This window comes from Armigeres subalbatus, chromosome 2 (genome assembly GCF_024139115.2).
Source record: "Armigeres subalbatus isolate Guangzhou_Male chromosome 2, GZ_Asu_2, whole genome shotgun sequence".
In the NCBI taxonomy this organism is placed as follows: domain Eukaryota; kingdom Metazoa; phylum Arthropoda; class Insecta; order Diptera; family Culicidae; genus Armigeres; species Armigeres subalbatus.
In genome coordinates, this window is record NC_085140.1 from 82,704,759 (window position 1) to 82,722,556 (window position 17,798).

At 40.0% G+C, this 17,798-nt stretch overlaps 1 protein-coding gene across 3 annotated transcripts in view; it reads left to right on the plus strand.

The window, feature by feature from the left end:
* Positions 1–17,798, plus strand: part of LOC134209513 (bifunctional heparan sulfate N-deacetylase/N-sulfotransferase) — a 612,835-nt gene that overhangs the window by 464,244 nt on the left and 130,793 nt on the right. For all 3 annotated transcript variants that reach the window (XM_062685493.1, XM_062685492.1, XM_062685495.1), the window contains 2 exons: positions 10,114–10,729; positions 16,399–17,352. In XM_062685493.1, the coding sequence (XP_062541477.1) occupies positions 16,634–17,352 (719 nt within the window). In that variant the 5' untranslated portion in view covers positions 10,114–10,729; positions 16,399–16,633. The remainder of the gene's footprint in view (positions 1–10,113; positions 10,730–16,398; positions 17,353–17,798) is intronic.

Genomic DNA, 17,798 nt, shown 5'->3' on the forward strand with positions numbered 1-17,798 from the left:
TGCCGGAGTGAAATACAGTCCTGCTTTATACCAAAGGGAGATTCAACTCTTGAAAATAGTGTAAACAAATTTTAACAGCTACAAATCACTGATTTGAAATGCAAATAAGAAATGTCTTAGCCAGTTGCTCTACAATTGAGCATGTAAATTGACTAGCATGAAAATATAGAAACAATTACGTTCGAACGTGTCTAACCACGTCATGTCTACAATTTACTGTCAATTACAGTTACTCAGTCGGAGCATCAATCATTATTACATGATCCCCTCCGTAAGTCAGTGACAAAGGTACATTGTGGCTTCTGCGACCAAATCCCTAAATCCCAAAAACCAGCGAACCGCCACTAAACAGATTGGCGATCATAATTCCCACGAGCTTATGGTGTTTAGTAGTGCCATCGGAAAGCTCTCTCAATTGGACCCCTTTACGCCAGATCCTGGTCCCAACAGATGCATTCCATTCCCATGCTCAAATAGTTCCGTATCACCTCGTAGAATGCTTTTCGCACAGCCTCCCCCAAAGCAAATGAGAACGGTCCGGCGACGCGACGCGCCAACTGAAATTATGGTGCCTATCGTGCAGTCACAACTCCAGCGTCCGGATATGGTTCACAGGGAAGGTCATTCAGTCCGTTCCGTCATACCAGAGTCTAGAACAAAATCGAAGGCAACAGAAATCACGCCAGTATGCATTTGTGTCGAGTATTCATGTTCACGTGCAAATTCTAATAAATAGGATCAGAATGGCGAAAACAACGCTTTTGGGAATTAGGTTTGTGACTTTTGTGCGTGCGGATTGCACGACTAACCATCGTCATTGGCTTTTGGGCTAGAATTTGTTGTTTATCAGGTTGATGGTTATGCGTGAATTGTTGTGAAACAAAACAATTTAAGAATTACACGTTAAGTTTATTTGTAAACACAGGATCTGCTTTTATATCAATAGACTTCAAGCTTGAAATTTCTTCAAACAAAATAAAAATAAGCTTTTTCTTTATAATCGAGCAGGCCCTACTCATACGCCGCCTGTAAATGTATTCAAATAATATACAATACAATTCGATGAGTATAACTCGTTTGTGATTAAACTGATAATTGGGTTTAAAAAGTTCTTGTTATAAATGACACTGAAAGCAAAGAGCGAGCACGAGTTAACACTTTGAAGTGATTCGTTCATTTGTTCATCAGTGCTTCTTGTTGGAATCTTCGAGCCTATCAAGTATCGAAGTATAGCACCATAGTCGTTCATATTATTTACAAGTAACTCGAGAATCTCGCTAACAAGTAATTCATATGTTACTCATATATTGTGCATCATTGATGCTAAAAAACAACAAATGATTCTCGAACGAGTTACTTTCACGAAGAATCGCTTCACGCTCATGCATTATTAAATATGCCCATAAGTCCCACTAAAGAATAATAGTATTCTAACAAAATTCTGCTGTATCTGGTCATTTATTGTTCGTTTCAAAAGGTGCCCATTAGAATTCATCTGATAGTAATGGTGCTCACAGAATCAAACACCATATTTCGTAATTAAATTTCCAGAAAGCTCCTGCTTCATATGCCCCATTGGCGCGACATGTGCTCCGATGATGACGGCCACCGTCGTACCTAGTTGGGCTTCCGTCGCGCCATCGGCTAGTTAGCACCCATAGCTGTCGGAACTGACACACCATGCAGAGGCAATTGGGTATTCAAATCATCTGTCGGAATTTGCGTGCATGTTAAAATGGTTCCCTTGCTTCCCTTAGAAGCACATGGATTCGATTCATTGGGAGGCGAGATTTTGGCAATTAAAATCGCAGCTTTGGGGCTTCCATGAAGCTGTCGAGTGTAGCTGTTACATGGTGATAGAAGTGTGAGTTTTCAGAACCGAACAAGGCGAGTGAAATCTGTATTAAATATTTGAGCTCATTTGGAAACTATAACTTAGTGGGAAACGACAGAGCGGAATTTATTGCAAGCTCAATGGTATTGAAAGTTTTCATTCACTGTTTGATTGACTTCGTACTCAGTCTCAACCAAGATCACGACGGTGATGAATTTTATTACCAATATCGAACAACTACGGCGAGTTTTATTTGGCTATTCAAGACTCAATTCGAGAGTGTCGTCTGTCGTGGTGGAGATTAATTGATCGTAAAAAATGGAATGTAGTGGGTGCTGTCCGAGTCTGATTGTGTCGCCGTGCCATAAAATTGATGCTAATTTTCTATTAACTCGATAGGTACGCTTTGATTGTCCATTTCGGATTTAAAGACCCGAATTATGGTGTCCGCTGTTTGGGGGATTTAACTGTTGAATTTTATGTGTTTGAATCAGATACGACAAGAAATATTTTATCAGAATTGATTGATGGCTTAGTTTAGTGATAGCAGCCTCTAATAGAGGATGTGGCTTACCATTAGCTTTTTGTGATTTGTTTGATTCAAAGTAGCAACTCAAGAAACCACATTACTTGGCCGTCATTACAAAATAAGTGGTATTCAGTGATTAGTAGAAACAAGCCTTGTGTCGTTTAGTAGAAAAGGTTTGTGTCGTTCTCATAAGCTATTTTTGGAGGTGGTGAGCATAGAGTTGAACGACTTTTTATGCCAACCTTAAATTTCTCTTCGAGCTTCTAGAAACTATTTTTGCAAGAAGTGTAGTGGTGTGTCTCAAGTTTTCGTTAGAAAAATATTACTCTGAATGACCCTAAAATCTGTAGTGAAAGATTTGTAAATTGTTTATTCGTTGATTTCACATTCGTTGCCTCAGAGTTCCATTCAAATTACAATTTGAGTCTTTCAAATCAACCGTTTTATGACTTATTGTTTATCTATAATCTTTTGAAATATCAGATATAAACAGTGTCAATTGAATTTATAAATCCATTTATAAAACTGAGCATCCAGTTTTTATTCAAGTATCCAGTGTGTACCTAATCATATTTCTCACTGTGGTAAACCGAGTACACTTTCAAACGCAATTGAGTTTTTATCTCTTATCCGGGAGTAACAACTTTTGTTCAAACTTTCTCAGCCCCCGACATGGTTCCGCCCCGTTCTCGAGTAATGCTAACCAGAAAATAAAAGTTATTTATTTGCACTTTTGCAAACAAACTCCGACGCATTTTTATCGTACTTCTGCTTCCTTAGTGTCTCTACCGCCCCAGCTTTTCCTGTCAATTCCATCCGTGATTGTTGCTGTCCACAGTTGGTCTGCATTTCATTACCTTTTGTCCACAACTGGCAGCAGATGTTCGCTGGTTTTTTTTGCTTTCTTCTTCCTACTATGTAGGTAGTAGCTGGTAAGAACTGAACAAAAAAGCTTCCAGATGGTGGAAAGAAATTGTTGTAAAAGTACAAGTTTGTTCTGATTCAACACAGTTGAATGAATTCCGTATCTGTTTTGGTTCATGAATAGCCGGGAAAAAATTTCTTTAAAATTAAATGTCTTTTAAATAAAAAAAAAACATTTTTCTCGTTAGTCAATTTTTCAGACTAACGTCAATAAGTAGGATTTCATATATTTGAAGAAGAGTCTAACTTCCCAAATTGCATCATCTTGTAAAATAAACATTTTATTTTAAATTTATAATTATTTTGTGTATACCGAGTTCTTTTAATGCGGGGGCTCACAAATGATTATTGGTTTCAGCTACTTTCCATTTTGCGACAAAATTTGAGTTATAACTTAGAAAATGTGGTGGCACGTTTACCCGATCCAGGGCATTTTATACAGATGACTCTCAGTTAAATAAAAAAAATGTGGATTAAATTTTCCTTTTTAGATTGTAAATTTGAAAGATCCACAAACTTCTGAAAAATGTATAAAACCTCCAAGCGGTGTTCACAGTTCACCCTTTTCTTGACAAAGAACCGGTCATTATAACAGGTGACTTCGACGTTTGGGCGTTTGACTGGGACAGTTGTTTGACAAACGTCATGGGTGAAATCTTCTTAGAAACGCTAGCGAGGTTGAATGTGGTTCATCTGAACGATGGCCAATCATCGACGTTCGGTGGATCAGGGGGCGAGTCGTATATCGACGTATTGTTCTGTAGTGTAGGATGGACGTCCGAGCCTGGATGGAGGATTGGAGAGCAGTATACGTCTAGCAATCATCAAGAGGTTTGCTTCTATATTGACCATACTACTCGTGGAATCACAAGGCAGAAATGGGCTGTTGATTCAGGATGGAGGACGTCCCAGTTAGTAACCCGGAGCTACTCGTAGAAGCCGTGTGCTTGGAGGTTACCATGCATAGGACTAAGTGATGAGGAGTTGACCGCTATACTGAGCTACTAAGAGAGTGTGTCCAAGTGTCCATGCTCATAAGCACGTAATATAGGAGTGGAACAACACGATTGCATGCCTTCAGCTAAAGTCTAAAAGAAGGCAGCGACGTACCAGGACAGATGAGTGCAGATTGGGGTGATGGAAGATATTCAAAGACGCCGAAGCGAGTCCGTTTCCATGAGATATGTAGAATAGTGAACTAAAAGAACCGCCACATGGCTTATCGATTTGGCCTCCTACACCGAGTCCGCCGATGTAGTACCGTTCTTGAAACTGGGCATGGCGTGTCCAGATGCGATCCTAAGCATTGTCCTCAAAACAAATGATAATTGCTGATCCGGATATGTTTAGGAGTTGCCTACAACACGCTATCTGGACGAATGTAACTTTCCAGAATGTTGGAAGAGAAAGAAATTGGTGCTGTTGCCGAAGGCTGAAAAACTCCCGAATGAAACTGAAATTTCGATGAAATTTCGAAGAGTTTCTCGATCAAATTTCAATGATTAAATCAAGAGTTTTCCGAGAAAATCCTGAGGAATTTGTCAAAGTAATCCTGGAGAGTTACACGAGGAATTTGCCGAGGGAATTACGAAGAATTTTCCGAGAAAATTGCCGAGGATATTATAACGAATTTGTCGAACTGTCTGCGGATATATCAAAGAATTTCTTGACGAAGAGTTTTCGAAGAGTATTCCGAGGAGCTTCCGAAGAATTTCTCGAAGGAATTGTGACGAATTTCCTGAAGTAATTTTGAAAAATTTGGTGAAGAAGCTCTGCATAACTTTCCAAAGAAATGTTGAAGAATTTTTCGAGGAAATTCCGAAAAATTGCCCGAGAAAATCTCATAAAATTTGCTGAGTAAATCCAGAAGAAATTCTTGTGGATATTCCGAGAAAATTTCAAAACTTTCTTAGGCTATTCCAGAGCATTTACCGAAGATGTTAAAAGAATTTGCCGATGAAATCTCAAAAAAAATTACTAAAGAACTTTCTGAAGGAATTCAAAATAATTTCCTCAAGGAAATTCTCAATATAAAACGATGAACTATTCAAAAAAGGGTATATGTTTCATATTTAAAAAAGTTCCAGAAAATTAAATCCTGAAAAAATCTTTAAAAATGTACTGCAATCAAGTGTATAAAAGTTAGGAGGAGTTACTTTTAGGATAGAATACTATTGTACGACACCGATGCTGGTCGGAAATTGATTACAGTATGGGCTGGGGTTCCACAGGGATCGATCTTCGATAGAGTGTTACGACAGAATGTCCCACCTTATGTAAAATAGACAGGTCTACGGGTGATGTAATGCTAGATGTCGCTGGAGACACTCTCGAGGAAGTCGTACTAGACTATATAGTGTAAAGGGTTTTGGTTTCAGTGGGTTGGGTAGCTGGGTTTTCTTCTCCGGTGTCTGTCTGTCTGATTTTTATTCTCCCTTGCCAAAACAATCTTTTAGTCTTCAAAACCGAATAGATTGCTAGCATTAAAAAAAATCTTGTGTAAAATTTGGTTTTGAGAAAAAAAACGATTAACCTTCGGCGGATCGCAAATACAGAGGATGTTTTCGGGTGGGAAATATTTTCGACTCCCTGGGCATAGTGTATCCATTGTACGTGCCACACAAGATACATACTCATCCAATAGCGGGTTTAGAAAAGTTTTCAATTATTACTCAAGAAATGCTGGTGGAATACTGAGTTGAAAAGCAGGCCAAGTTCCAGTTGGAATGTGGAGCCTTAGAAGAAGAAATAGAATGCTCAATTCCAATCCCTAATAGCAAAAGTGAAAATTTTAGTTGACTGCTACTGATGCCAATCATGAAAATACATTTTCTGACTAACGCTCCACTATCGTTGGAGCCATGGTCAACTCTCCACCTAACAATCACCACGGTGCTAGCTGCCGATGGAGCGTCGTGTCCGCTCTCCGTGAATGCTCGATTGAAAATGGCGCGCGCCCGAAAAACCTTTTTATGCACGGAGAAAATGATGGGATGGGCTCCGCCCTAACAGTGAATCGAAATGTTCGCCGGTAACGTTTACCAATGGGGCGGGGCTAATGGTTTTACTTTATTGGATACAAGAAAGCTGCTGTCTGGCGCGCGCGTGCCTTATTTCTGTTCACACTAGCGTCGCACGCGATATTAGGCAGAGATATGGATAGAGATAGACCAGACACGCACACCCACCAGTCCCCTAACATCATAATGGCTGGCCTTGGCAAATGATGCAAGAGTCTTGGGAAAGGAGATGTCAAGCGAAGGTGTAGGAAGGTGTAGCGTTGTAACATCCAGGGCATCTCCAAGCCCGCAATCGCTGGGGAGGGGTCAAGCGTATGTCCGAGCTCATCTGCTTTGAAGGAAGTTATTCTCGAGTCAATTTTCCATTAATACGCTTTTTCAATAATACGCTTTTCGAATCACTAGCAGCACGTAACCAAATTCAAAATCTTGTCAAACTTTCACTGGGCGCTAATAATTTGCCGGTCACTAGTGGTTGCACTTGGAACAAACAATCTCAGCCTTACAACTTTCTTCCCAATGTAATAATGGTCCTCGGAAGAACCGATTTATTTCCAATTTCCTATCGGACCGCAACCGGACGAAAATTTCACTCGATTTCACTATCACTGCGGAAAGTTGTTGTCGCTAAAAACGACTCCATAGTCTGCTCTTCGCCCGACAATCGCCTCCGATGTTGCGATGTTGGCTCATGGCTACCGATGGACCGTCATGTCCGCTCTCCGTGAATGCTCGAACGAAAATGACGCGCGCTTCCGAAACACGGATCTTTTTATGCATAGAGAAATGGAGCGATGGGCCGAAAGGACCGTAACTTACATCGAATTGATATCCGTGTTGGGGATGCATGAACGGGATTAGTTCTGAATTTTGTATTGGATTTGGAAAGGACAATTGAATGTTGACAATCAAAATTTTCAATAAAATTTGCAAATTGATGGAGAGTTTCCGAGTCCGTTTAATATTTAGGGTGACATGGTATTTTGGACAGCTGAATATATTTTGGACTTTTGGATATTTTTTGTTAATTTTGTTACTAAAATATAGCTCGACATGTGATTATGAATGAGGCGAAATAGACATACACCTGTGTTCAGAATAATAGCAGCGGAAGCCGTTTTTCATACAAAATGGTCAACTTTGACAAGCTGTAACTTTGTACCCCGATGACCGATTGAGCTGAAATTTCGGCAGTGAACTACAAATATGTTGAAATTTACACATACCAAGTATCAATTTTTTGTAATGACGCGTTCAAAAATTACGCACTAGGTCAAATTGTTCAAAAAAATAGCAGTTTTTATTTTTGATATATTGGCCAATTCAAATGTCAGATTCCCCAATTTATATTTTTTGAATAATATACTTAGTGTCTCGCAGCACCTGAATTCAAATTGATAACATTCCAAACAATTGTTTTCCTGATATTTCCAAAACAAAAACTGCTATTATTTTGAACAATTTGACCTAGTGCGTAATTTTTGAACGCGTCATTCGAAAAAAAATTATGCTTGGTATGTGTAAATTTCAACATATTTGTAGTTCACTGCCTAAATTTCAGTTCAATCGGTCATTGGGGTACAAAATTACAGCTTGTCAAAGTTGACCATTTTGTATGAAAAACGGCTTCCGCTGCTATTATTCTGAACACAGGTGTATTTGTTTAATGAAAGGTAAATAAAAGAATTCACTTGGCATAAGACGAATTAATACAATCCTATTGAATTCCACCACTTAATTGTATCTTGACAGATACGTATTTCGACCTCAACAGTAAGGCCGTCTTCAGCGTCTCGTACTTGACTCGACTTAGTCGACAAGTCGAGTCAAGTACGAGACACTAAAGACGGCCTTACTGTTGAGGTCGAAGTACGTATCTGTCAAGATACAATTAAGTGGTGGATTCAATGGGATTGTATTAACTCGTCTTATAACAAGTGAAGACATTCCACTAAAAAGCTCAAAATAATTATCTTATAAAAAAATTCGCTAAATATAGCAAAAAGTACAAAAAATATTCAGGTGTCTAAAATCCATGATTTACCCTAATCTTGAAAATCCATCAAAAGATATATGCATTATTAACGTTCAAAATCTTACATGATTTCATGGCTGTTCCCTATTCTGAAATTTTCATTTTACATCCTGTATCAGAGCTCGATGCTCGGACCGGCACTGACGCTTTGATTCCGCTACCGACGCCAAACAATTATGCTTTGTTCTATAACGAAAGTTCGTCTAAAATCAACTTTCTCAATCACTAACATCATGTAACCGAACTCAGAATAACGCTAGAAAATTTCATTGGGGAATTTTCCAGTTCCTACCGGTTGCACCTTCTTTCCAAATATAATGATGGTTCTGAAAAGAACCAATTTATTTCCACTAACAGCAAATACTGGACCACGATGCACTACTGTTGTCACGACCTCCACCACCACCGTAGCGAAAAAATTTCTGCTGCACCACCACCACTGGATGCCCCGGTCTGCTCTCCGTGAAATTCTGAATGAAAATGACGCGCGTACGCGAAACACGGGTCTTTTTATACACAGGGAAAACGGAGCAGTGGGCCAAAAGGCCCGTATCTTATATCAAACTGATGTCCGTGTTGGGGATGCATGAACGGGATTGATTAATTTTGATTTTTTTACCGGGTTCGGAAAGATTAGAAATAACATGTTCAATAGTTTAACGTTGATAATCAATAGTATCGATAAAATTTGCAAATTGCTGAAGAGTTTCTGAATCGATTGATAAGAAGATCTCAAAAATCCATCGAAAGAAAAAGACGCTATTAGCGTTTGGAATCTCTCCTAATTTCGTGACAGTCTCGAATTTGGAAATTTCCCTTTCACACCCTGTATCCGAGTCTTCCCCCTAGGCGTAGTTTACGTCAAAATATTCAGGACATTCGGTTTTTATTCCGATCTAAATTACAGCTCCCGTTTCACCGTACCCCGCATTTCAGCTTGCCCCGATGTAAATACTCAGAAAGCTCTCCGATCAGCCTGCTCTAATGTCCATGTTTCATGGTAGTAGAAGGCCATCGGAGGAATCAGCGTACTATACAGGCGTGAATTTCTTTTTCGCTCACAGACTACGGGACTTAAGCTGGTTACGAAGTCCGCAATAAGCCCTATCCGCAGCAGCAATAAGCCTTTTCTCCTCGCGGGAAATCAATAAACATACAGATTATGTATCTGCAAGTTGTAGTTCCGGAATTTATCAAGGATTTGTCTCAGGGTAAACATTTGATCCGTCGTTAATCGGCCCTCACCTGCCTGGTATTCGCTGACAAAGGACTTTTCAAGCGTTCTTATTGGCATTACATTCCCCAGTAGTGGTACATTGCCGCCTCGGACCTTAGTCTTCATGAAGCAAGTTATTAACTGCGAGATTTCTAAGCCAAAGTTACCATTTTAGCATTCGTATATCATGAGAGGCTAACACGATGATACTTTTATGCCCAGGGAAGTCGAAAAAAATTCTAACCCGAAAACTTTCTAGACCGGATGGGGAATTGAACCCAGCCACCTTCAGCATGGCTTTGCTTTGTTGCTGCGCATCTTACCCTAAGTCTGTTACTGTTTGTTCAATCCAGAAATGATGTATAAATTTGTATCTTCAATGTATACCTAAGCGGATCTAAAATTGGCAAAAACTCTGTGACTCATGACATTTTTTTAAAATTATTTTCAAAATTGCTATTTACAACTAATGTTCTTGTAATTCTACTCTGGTTGCACTGTGGTCCTTCAACATTCTTAACACGTTTACATTTTTTTCTTCATTTTCCTTTCCAGACCAACAAGCTTGTCAAAAATGGACGGGAAAAGTTGTGAAAACCGGAGCAACTTCCCTTTATGCGGAGACAACACAACGGCGGCAGCAACAACGAAACTAGTTTGAGCTAAATCAGTGGATGAAGTTTGACCGGAAAACCCGTAGAATCAAGTCGCATAACATTGCCTCGTCGGAAGCTCTAAGCTCGGTGGAGACAGAAACCGGTGCCCGTGTGTGTGAACGCCTTTGTTTTGTTTGTTCCAGCCGTGAAGCCAAGTGTTGAAAAGAAATCTGACAATCGAGCGAAAACTTTCGGAAAAGTGGTCGCCGCATCGTGCTGCAAAGAATGCAGCAGACCCGGCACTCGAGGATGATGAACGTTGACAGTGTGGGTGAAAAGTGCGCGGCGGGTGCACATTGCTGGTGGTAGCGCGCTGAGGCGGATAACTGTATTGTTTGACACGGTGAAATTACGGATCACGCAAAGTTCGACAGACACTGAGTGGGTTGGGGGAAAGATCGGAGGATAAAGTTTTTCCGGTTCAATTTGCTGGAAGCTGTTTTCTAAATATACGTCCCGGGTGAAGCGTTTCGCAGAACATAGTGTTTCGAAGCTTTTTCGGAGTACAGGGAAAGGTGAGTTGGGTAATTTTATTGTTTGTGGATTGGGTGTGGGAATTTTTGGAAAGTTATGTTGAATTTAAATTTTGAATCGGTTTTTGTATACAGGGGAAATCATTGCTGTTTTAAATTTATTTCTATTTTTGCAAGAAGTTTTGTAGATCAACATTATGAAACTTGGGCATTAATGCACATTCTGAGAAATAGTAATTTATCCTAGCTTATTAATCTCAAGCCTAATTTCAATTTGATATAAATTCTGGGTTTATGGTTTTACCATTTTTATGTGTTTACTGGCAGTAACCAGTAAACAAACAGTTTTATACTTGTCATAAGACGAGTTTGTACAATTCTACCACTTGATTGTATCTTTGACAGATACGTTTTTCGACCTAAACAATAAGGCCGTCTTCAGTGTCTCGTACTTGATTCGACTTACTTGTTTCAGTTTCAGTTTTTAATATCGCTATATACATAGTATAATAGTAGTGTACGAAAAGGCCTCGAATTCAGCTTCCGTCCCGTGTCTAAGTAGACTGTTGTCGGCTCAATCCCACAATGTCCGTTTTTAAACTTAATTTTTACTGACCGGTTGTTAATGGAAGAATAAATTCCCATACAATTCCTAAATGGCATGTTCTAAAAAATGAATGAGATAACAATTAAGGCCGGACCAAACACAATAGCTCTATTCTTGCTGTAAATCTTGGACCAGTAAAAATTTTAGAGGGGTTGTATACGTAAACCACGTAAAACTTCTTAGTGCAATGAGAATCATAACATCATGTCAATATAAGGTTGTATACTATACATGACACATTCACAAATTTTAATCAAAATTATGTGAAGTGTAAAATACTTACCTTACAAACAGATCGTAATCTGTTCTGTGCTGTGTTTTGTAAACAAAACATGTTCTCGGCATTAAAATTCCCTTCAACCACCACATCTTCTCAATTCAATTCAGAAAGCTGTTTTTTCACGCGTGTTTGCCTTTTTTATGGAAATCAGCGTTTAAAAATCTTAGTGAAGCAGGTTTGTCGGCAGCGTGTGAAAAATTGGAGAGAAAATTACACTTGCAAAATTCTGCTATCACTGACGACAGCCACTCAATGATTTGCCGCTTATTTATTACAGACGCCATCTTTGTGAATAATTTTCTGCAGCAACTACTCGTTGACAGCCGCCACTGGCAAAAATTCTTTTCCAGTCACTAACAGCAACAAAACGAAAAATAGAATTTGTCCTACAATTTTCAATACGACAAACAAAACCTTCTTCTTCATAAAATGATGGTCCTGAAAAACGACGGAATTGGTATGCGAGAAAATTTCGCTTCAGTACTGCTACCACCGCCGATGGCCATCATTGTTGGATGAATTTCGAAAAAATCTTTATGATATTGCTGACGACGGTCGCATCATTATTTACAGCAAACCGACAATTACGCCATAGAACCAATTAGGTCGACGATGGCATTGCTCTCCGAAGAATCTCGAACTAACTGGCTCGCGCGCGCTGAATGCTGGTTGCGGTGCTGGTACCGCGTTGGACCGCTCTCTGTAAAATGTCAAACGAAATGGCTCGCGTGCGCTGGACTGCTTTTTTGTATCTAATGAAATAAGAGGTTATGGCTTTCAGTCTTTTTTGGCTAAAAAACGGGTTTTACGTTTTTATCCGACGTTTCTGTTCCATATATTGTACCTTCATCAAGGAGTTAACTAAGTCCCGTTTTATTGTTTACATTTGTTCTTAGCGTAGAACGTTTTTGTCACAACTTTATGTACAAACGCCCTTCTATTGCTCGGTAGGGGCATCGGTGGTGGTCGTTAGAGATGGTCGGGTTTCACATTTTATCAACCCGAACCCGACCCGAACCCGATTTATAAATTCTTTTCAAACCCGGACCCGACCCGAACCCGGAAAGAAAAACCTTATCAAACCCGACCCGTACCCATTTTTTGCAGTCCTAAACCCGAGCTGGACCCGAGCTGGATCCGAACTAATTTTTTGGCTGTAAACTCAAACTAGATATTTTATATTACAGGCCCAAACAACGAATAAGCCTTAAAATAACCACAAGTGAACAAAAAAATATTCAATATTTTATTTCTTGAGATTTAGCAACGAATCACCCAACTCAGACCCGACATTTTATCATCTCACAAACCCGTACCCGACCCGAACCCGACATTGTTCTAATTTTCCAAACCCGAAACCCGACCATCTCTAGTGGTCGTCGGCGTGTTGTTGCAGAATCATCGTCTCGTGGCCTTCATAAGCAGTATTCATGAATTTTTCTGTGAATCGTGGTGAATAGACTGGCCCAGGAAACAAAAGGTTGTCGAATTCTACGGGGCACCCCCCAGGATTGTGCCTTTGGGTAAGAAAATCAATCTCTGAAAATTTCAGCTCAATCGCTTGTTGCATAAGCTGGCGCAATTGATTTGAAGTTTGTATGGTGGTTTCAGCCAAAATGCATAGGAAAATACACCCCCGTCACTCTTTCGTTCAGGAAATTGGTTCGGTATGCCCGATTGAGCTCAGAATTGCAACAAAGGCAGTTGATATGTTAAAGATCAATTCCACAGAACATTATACGATGATCAAATGACTTTTTATTAAGTTTCGGATGATTTATTAGGAGTTCAGAAAGGGTAAGGGCGCGTTCTGCCAACTTGGTCGAGGCAGATTTCAAGTGTGAACAAGTTACTACATGGACGTTCTAAAGTGCCTGAATGAAATGTGTAGCTTGTGAGGAGCCCTTGAAGATGTGATGTTGGATCAGTATCTTGATATTAATCAGAATTTATAATGTAAATTATTATAATTTTTTTAATAACACTACTTTATTCCGTTACGTATTTAGTATACTTGAGTTTTAACTAAAACACAATGTCAGTTTTGATCACAAATACAATGTCGGTAGTAATTACAAACTTATACTTATCAGTATTTTTACTTGATTCGCGATCCTTATTAAAAACTCCGATATAATAATATTCATAGTTTATCGCGTGTATTCAGAATGTTTTGTTTAAAATTACAAGACCTAATAATGATCCATAATTTACATCCGCTGAACCATTCTGAACGGCCGTATTGAGAATATCACCTATAACATCTTCTCTGCTTAAATAACAGACGCGAGACGCCTGATGCTGGATTATCTGATTTTCCTTAATCTCTGATGCTTGGCCCGGTCCCGGTGGAACTTATATTGAGTATCCTTCGGAAAGAATCTGTGCCCAGGATGGGGGAGTCAATTAAGGCAACATTCGTTTGAACAGTGACTTGTCTTTGTGGGCGGGGACTCGAGCTCGAGTGTCGATTTCGGGAGTCTTGTGGCGCTTTCGCGCGGACCAGCACTGTCAACAGGTAGCAGAGACCCTCGCGTGCGTGTTGATGGTGTTGGTTTGCATGGGAGAGCTGTTGGATTCGTCGGGTCGTCGTTTGGGTCTTTGTTTGCAGCAGCGTATGGGTAGTTTTGAGACTTTGGTGTTGAAATGATATTCTCAAGCATTTGACTTACATTATTTCTCCCTCCCTCGGATAGGTTATCTTGCCGCGATGGGTGGGCTTACCCCATTAGTACTGAGATGGCAAGCAAAGACATATCCTGTCATGGTGATATCACATGTTGACTATTTTTGTTTGATGCCGCGTCACATATCTGGCATTGATGCACTGATTTTACGCATGTGCATGTGATTCAACGGACATCGTATCTTGGGGCCTTGAAAGGTGGTGCAGACAGGTAGAGGTCCTTTTCATCAGTGATAATGATCTCTGCTATGCGGCAATACTTTTCTGAGGCGTTCCCTGATGATGCTGAGTCGTAGCCACGCTTAAACATAGCTAAGTAGGAATTAACCAGTAGAAAATATCAACAAGACATTCTGCATTTTTTCACGTTTGCTTAACTCTTAAGCGATGCTTACTTATACGCTTGAACTAGGATAGAGGAGGTGACCTTTAGCAATAGAGATAATGAACTGACATCAAAACGTAACATAATCTACAATGAGTATAGAATTGAACTGAATAACGTAGGAAACATAAAATAACTAAGACAGACAGAGTAATAATGACACAGTGCGAAACATTCGACATAATTATGACTAGATTAACAGTAGATCCATAGACATAAAGATATATTATAGGCCTTCCTAAGCCTATCAAAATTCGAAGCTCAAGACATGTCTGTAAAATTACTACCTGTTGAATTTTTCTTCGGAGGCGATTTCGAAGCGTTTGAAGACCAACAAGCCCATAGCAACAGTATTCGGTGTTGTTAAGTTGAGAATTTTTGATGATTGCTGGGCGCACGGTTCTGAAGTGTGGCCTGGTAAATAGACTAAATAGATTCCAAACTAAATTTTAAACGAGTCATATTTATCAAAATCTAGTGCGTTATTATTGTTTCAAAATGCACTTCTATTCGAGTTTTCTCTCTTTGTCATCATATCTACAATAAGACTGACTCTCGCGATAGATTTTAAGCTTATTATTTTTTGAGCTTCATTTGTTTGATGGAAACTGTAAATTTAGAAAAAAATGACTGACTAGTTTTAGTTTGCGTTAACATTGTAATAGGGATAGTAGTGATAATTGCTGATCTCGGTGAAATTGTGAAAAAATGGTTGATATGAAAATGGTGATGTTGTGTGGTTATGCAAGTGTTAGTGAAAAGGTTATACACAAGTTGGTATTGGTGGTGTAGACATAGTGACAGAAGAAGCTAGGTAAAAGATAGAGTTGATTTGGGATGGGAACATGTTCGCAGTGAGTATGAAGAATGAAAATCAATATTGAGTTGAGGTGCTAGAAGTGGGAATTATTTTATAATTATACTAGAAATAATGTAAAATATTCGGTACATGTCCAATGAAAGCTAGTAGAAGTGTCGGTTCTTATATGATATATAACAGCGCTCGAAGATCGATTCATTGTGTGTGTGTTCATGACTGTAAATAAGATATTGGTGATGACAGGGACAATAGTAATTATGATAGTATGGTGGTGAAAACGATAATAAGTGATACTACCGAGATTATTTTGTAGAAAACTATTTAAAACAGGCCTTAACAGTGACCATTTGAGCAACGTAGCTTAGAAACGTCTGTTAATGATCAAAAATAGAGGCTCGTAGAAGCAAATTTAATCACCGGATCAACAGGGAATAGACCTAGTGTTAAGTTGGAGTGATGAGTGATAGTTATAATGGTGAAAACAGTGATCATGTTATTGAAGGGGACTATTTAATAAAACTATTTGGATCAGACCTTAATAGTGACCATTTGAGCAACGTGGCTTAGGAACGTCTGTTATTGATCTAAAATAGCGGCTCATAGAAGCAAATTTAATTACCGTGAGGAAAAACAGGGATGGACCTGGAGTAGAGTTTGAGTCGAGAGACTGCCAACGGGTTACACAAAAAAAAAAAAAAAAAAAAAAAAAAAGAGCCATCAGAATCCGAATACCAATCCAGGAGGTTGTGGATTCTAATCCCTCCAAGACTCGTGAATTCATTTTCGCAAATTTAGTATCAATTTGCCCATGTTGGAAACATGTGCTGTGCAGTTATTTAACAAAAAGATGATTTTTCGGCGTTTGAGCTGCCAGTCAATGAAATCTTAATTAACCTAATATCAACATTCTCTCTATTCGTTCTCCTATTCCAGACATCCTTTCGTATCCTCTGTCATCAGCCAGTCAAAATGTAATCCAAAATTACATCACATCATCGGATTATTCACTACCCGTCGTCGTCCATCGACCACTGGCGGACAGCGTCCAAGGGGCGCTCGAGTAGACACTTACATTCTATTGACCGAAAAATAACCGCCTAAAAACGTCAACGATTCCCCGAGAAAGACAACGACGTCGGCAGGTCACACGCGGCCATCGTAGGCCACCATGAAAGGATCCGACTCCAGTGCGAAACTATGGAGCGCCTCACCAGCCAGCAGCAGCAGCAGCAGTCAACTCGATTTAGCAACGACTCCAACCGCAACGACGTCGACCACGACAAACAGTATCCATCTGCAGCAACAGTTTGCAATGGAAAACAGTCGAAACAGTACCAACGGCGCCGGGCAGTACGAGGACAGCAGGACGGGATCCGCTGTGAGTTTGCTGCCGGCGGGACGCAGTGGGAGCCCTCCTGGGCCCGGCGGCGGTGGAGGCCTGAAACTGACGACTGGAGCTGACAAAACGAACCACATCCCATCGAGCGGAGGATATGGGGCCCTACGGTCCGGCGGCGGCGCGTCCTGCACGATTCACGGCTTCAGCGGTGAATCGGAAATCGGTAGCAGTGCTGTAAATAGTCATAGCAGTAGTAATAGTAGCAGTAGTCATTTCGCGAACGGAGGCAACAACGGCAGCAGTAAGGGAAATTATTTTTTCGGCGGGAATTCCACCGGATGCCATCATCACTCGCAGCAGCGGCAGTATCATCACCATCATCAGCAACATCACGGCTCTTCCGGCGGGAGTGCGACAGTGCTGGCCCGCTGCTGCCTGTACCTGACTAAGGGATTGAACCTGCGGTTATGTGCCGGTGCGCTAGTTATAGTTACGATAGTCTCAATGCTGTGCTACAATTACTATATGGACAGTTCGCCGATTGCGAGGTAAGTAAAAATGGTTGTGGTTACAGAGCGATTAACCCAGAAGTGTCACGAGCAGGGATTTTATGAAGCCGAGTCTATGGGTTTACTGATAAGGTTATTCAAAGTTGTTTGGCGAAACTTTATTCACATATAAAAACTCATCAAAACATAAATTATACAATTTATGAATTGCTCTGCTCTCTTGAATTACCACCTTAACTTCAGTGCTTGGTCATAAATAAAAATTCCAAATCGTTTTCCACGTGCGAATAGAATACATTGGGGCCATGAGCAACACCGAAAAATTCGAGATACGAACTTATGTAGTGATTTATTGCTAATTTTCCCCCCTCATGTATGCTTACTCCGAAGCTTTCTGAATCATCGAAAATCCGAGTTGTGCTTAGAAATCTTTGTTTTTGCATTGAATTGTTTTACGCTTTTGTGTCGAAAATCGCGGAGAAATA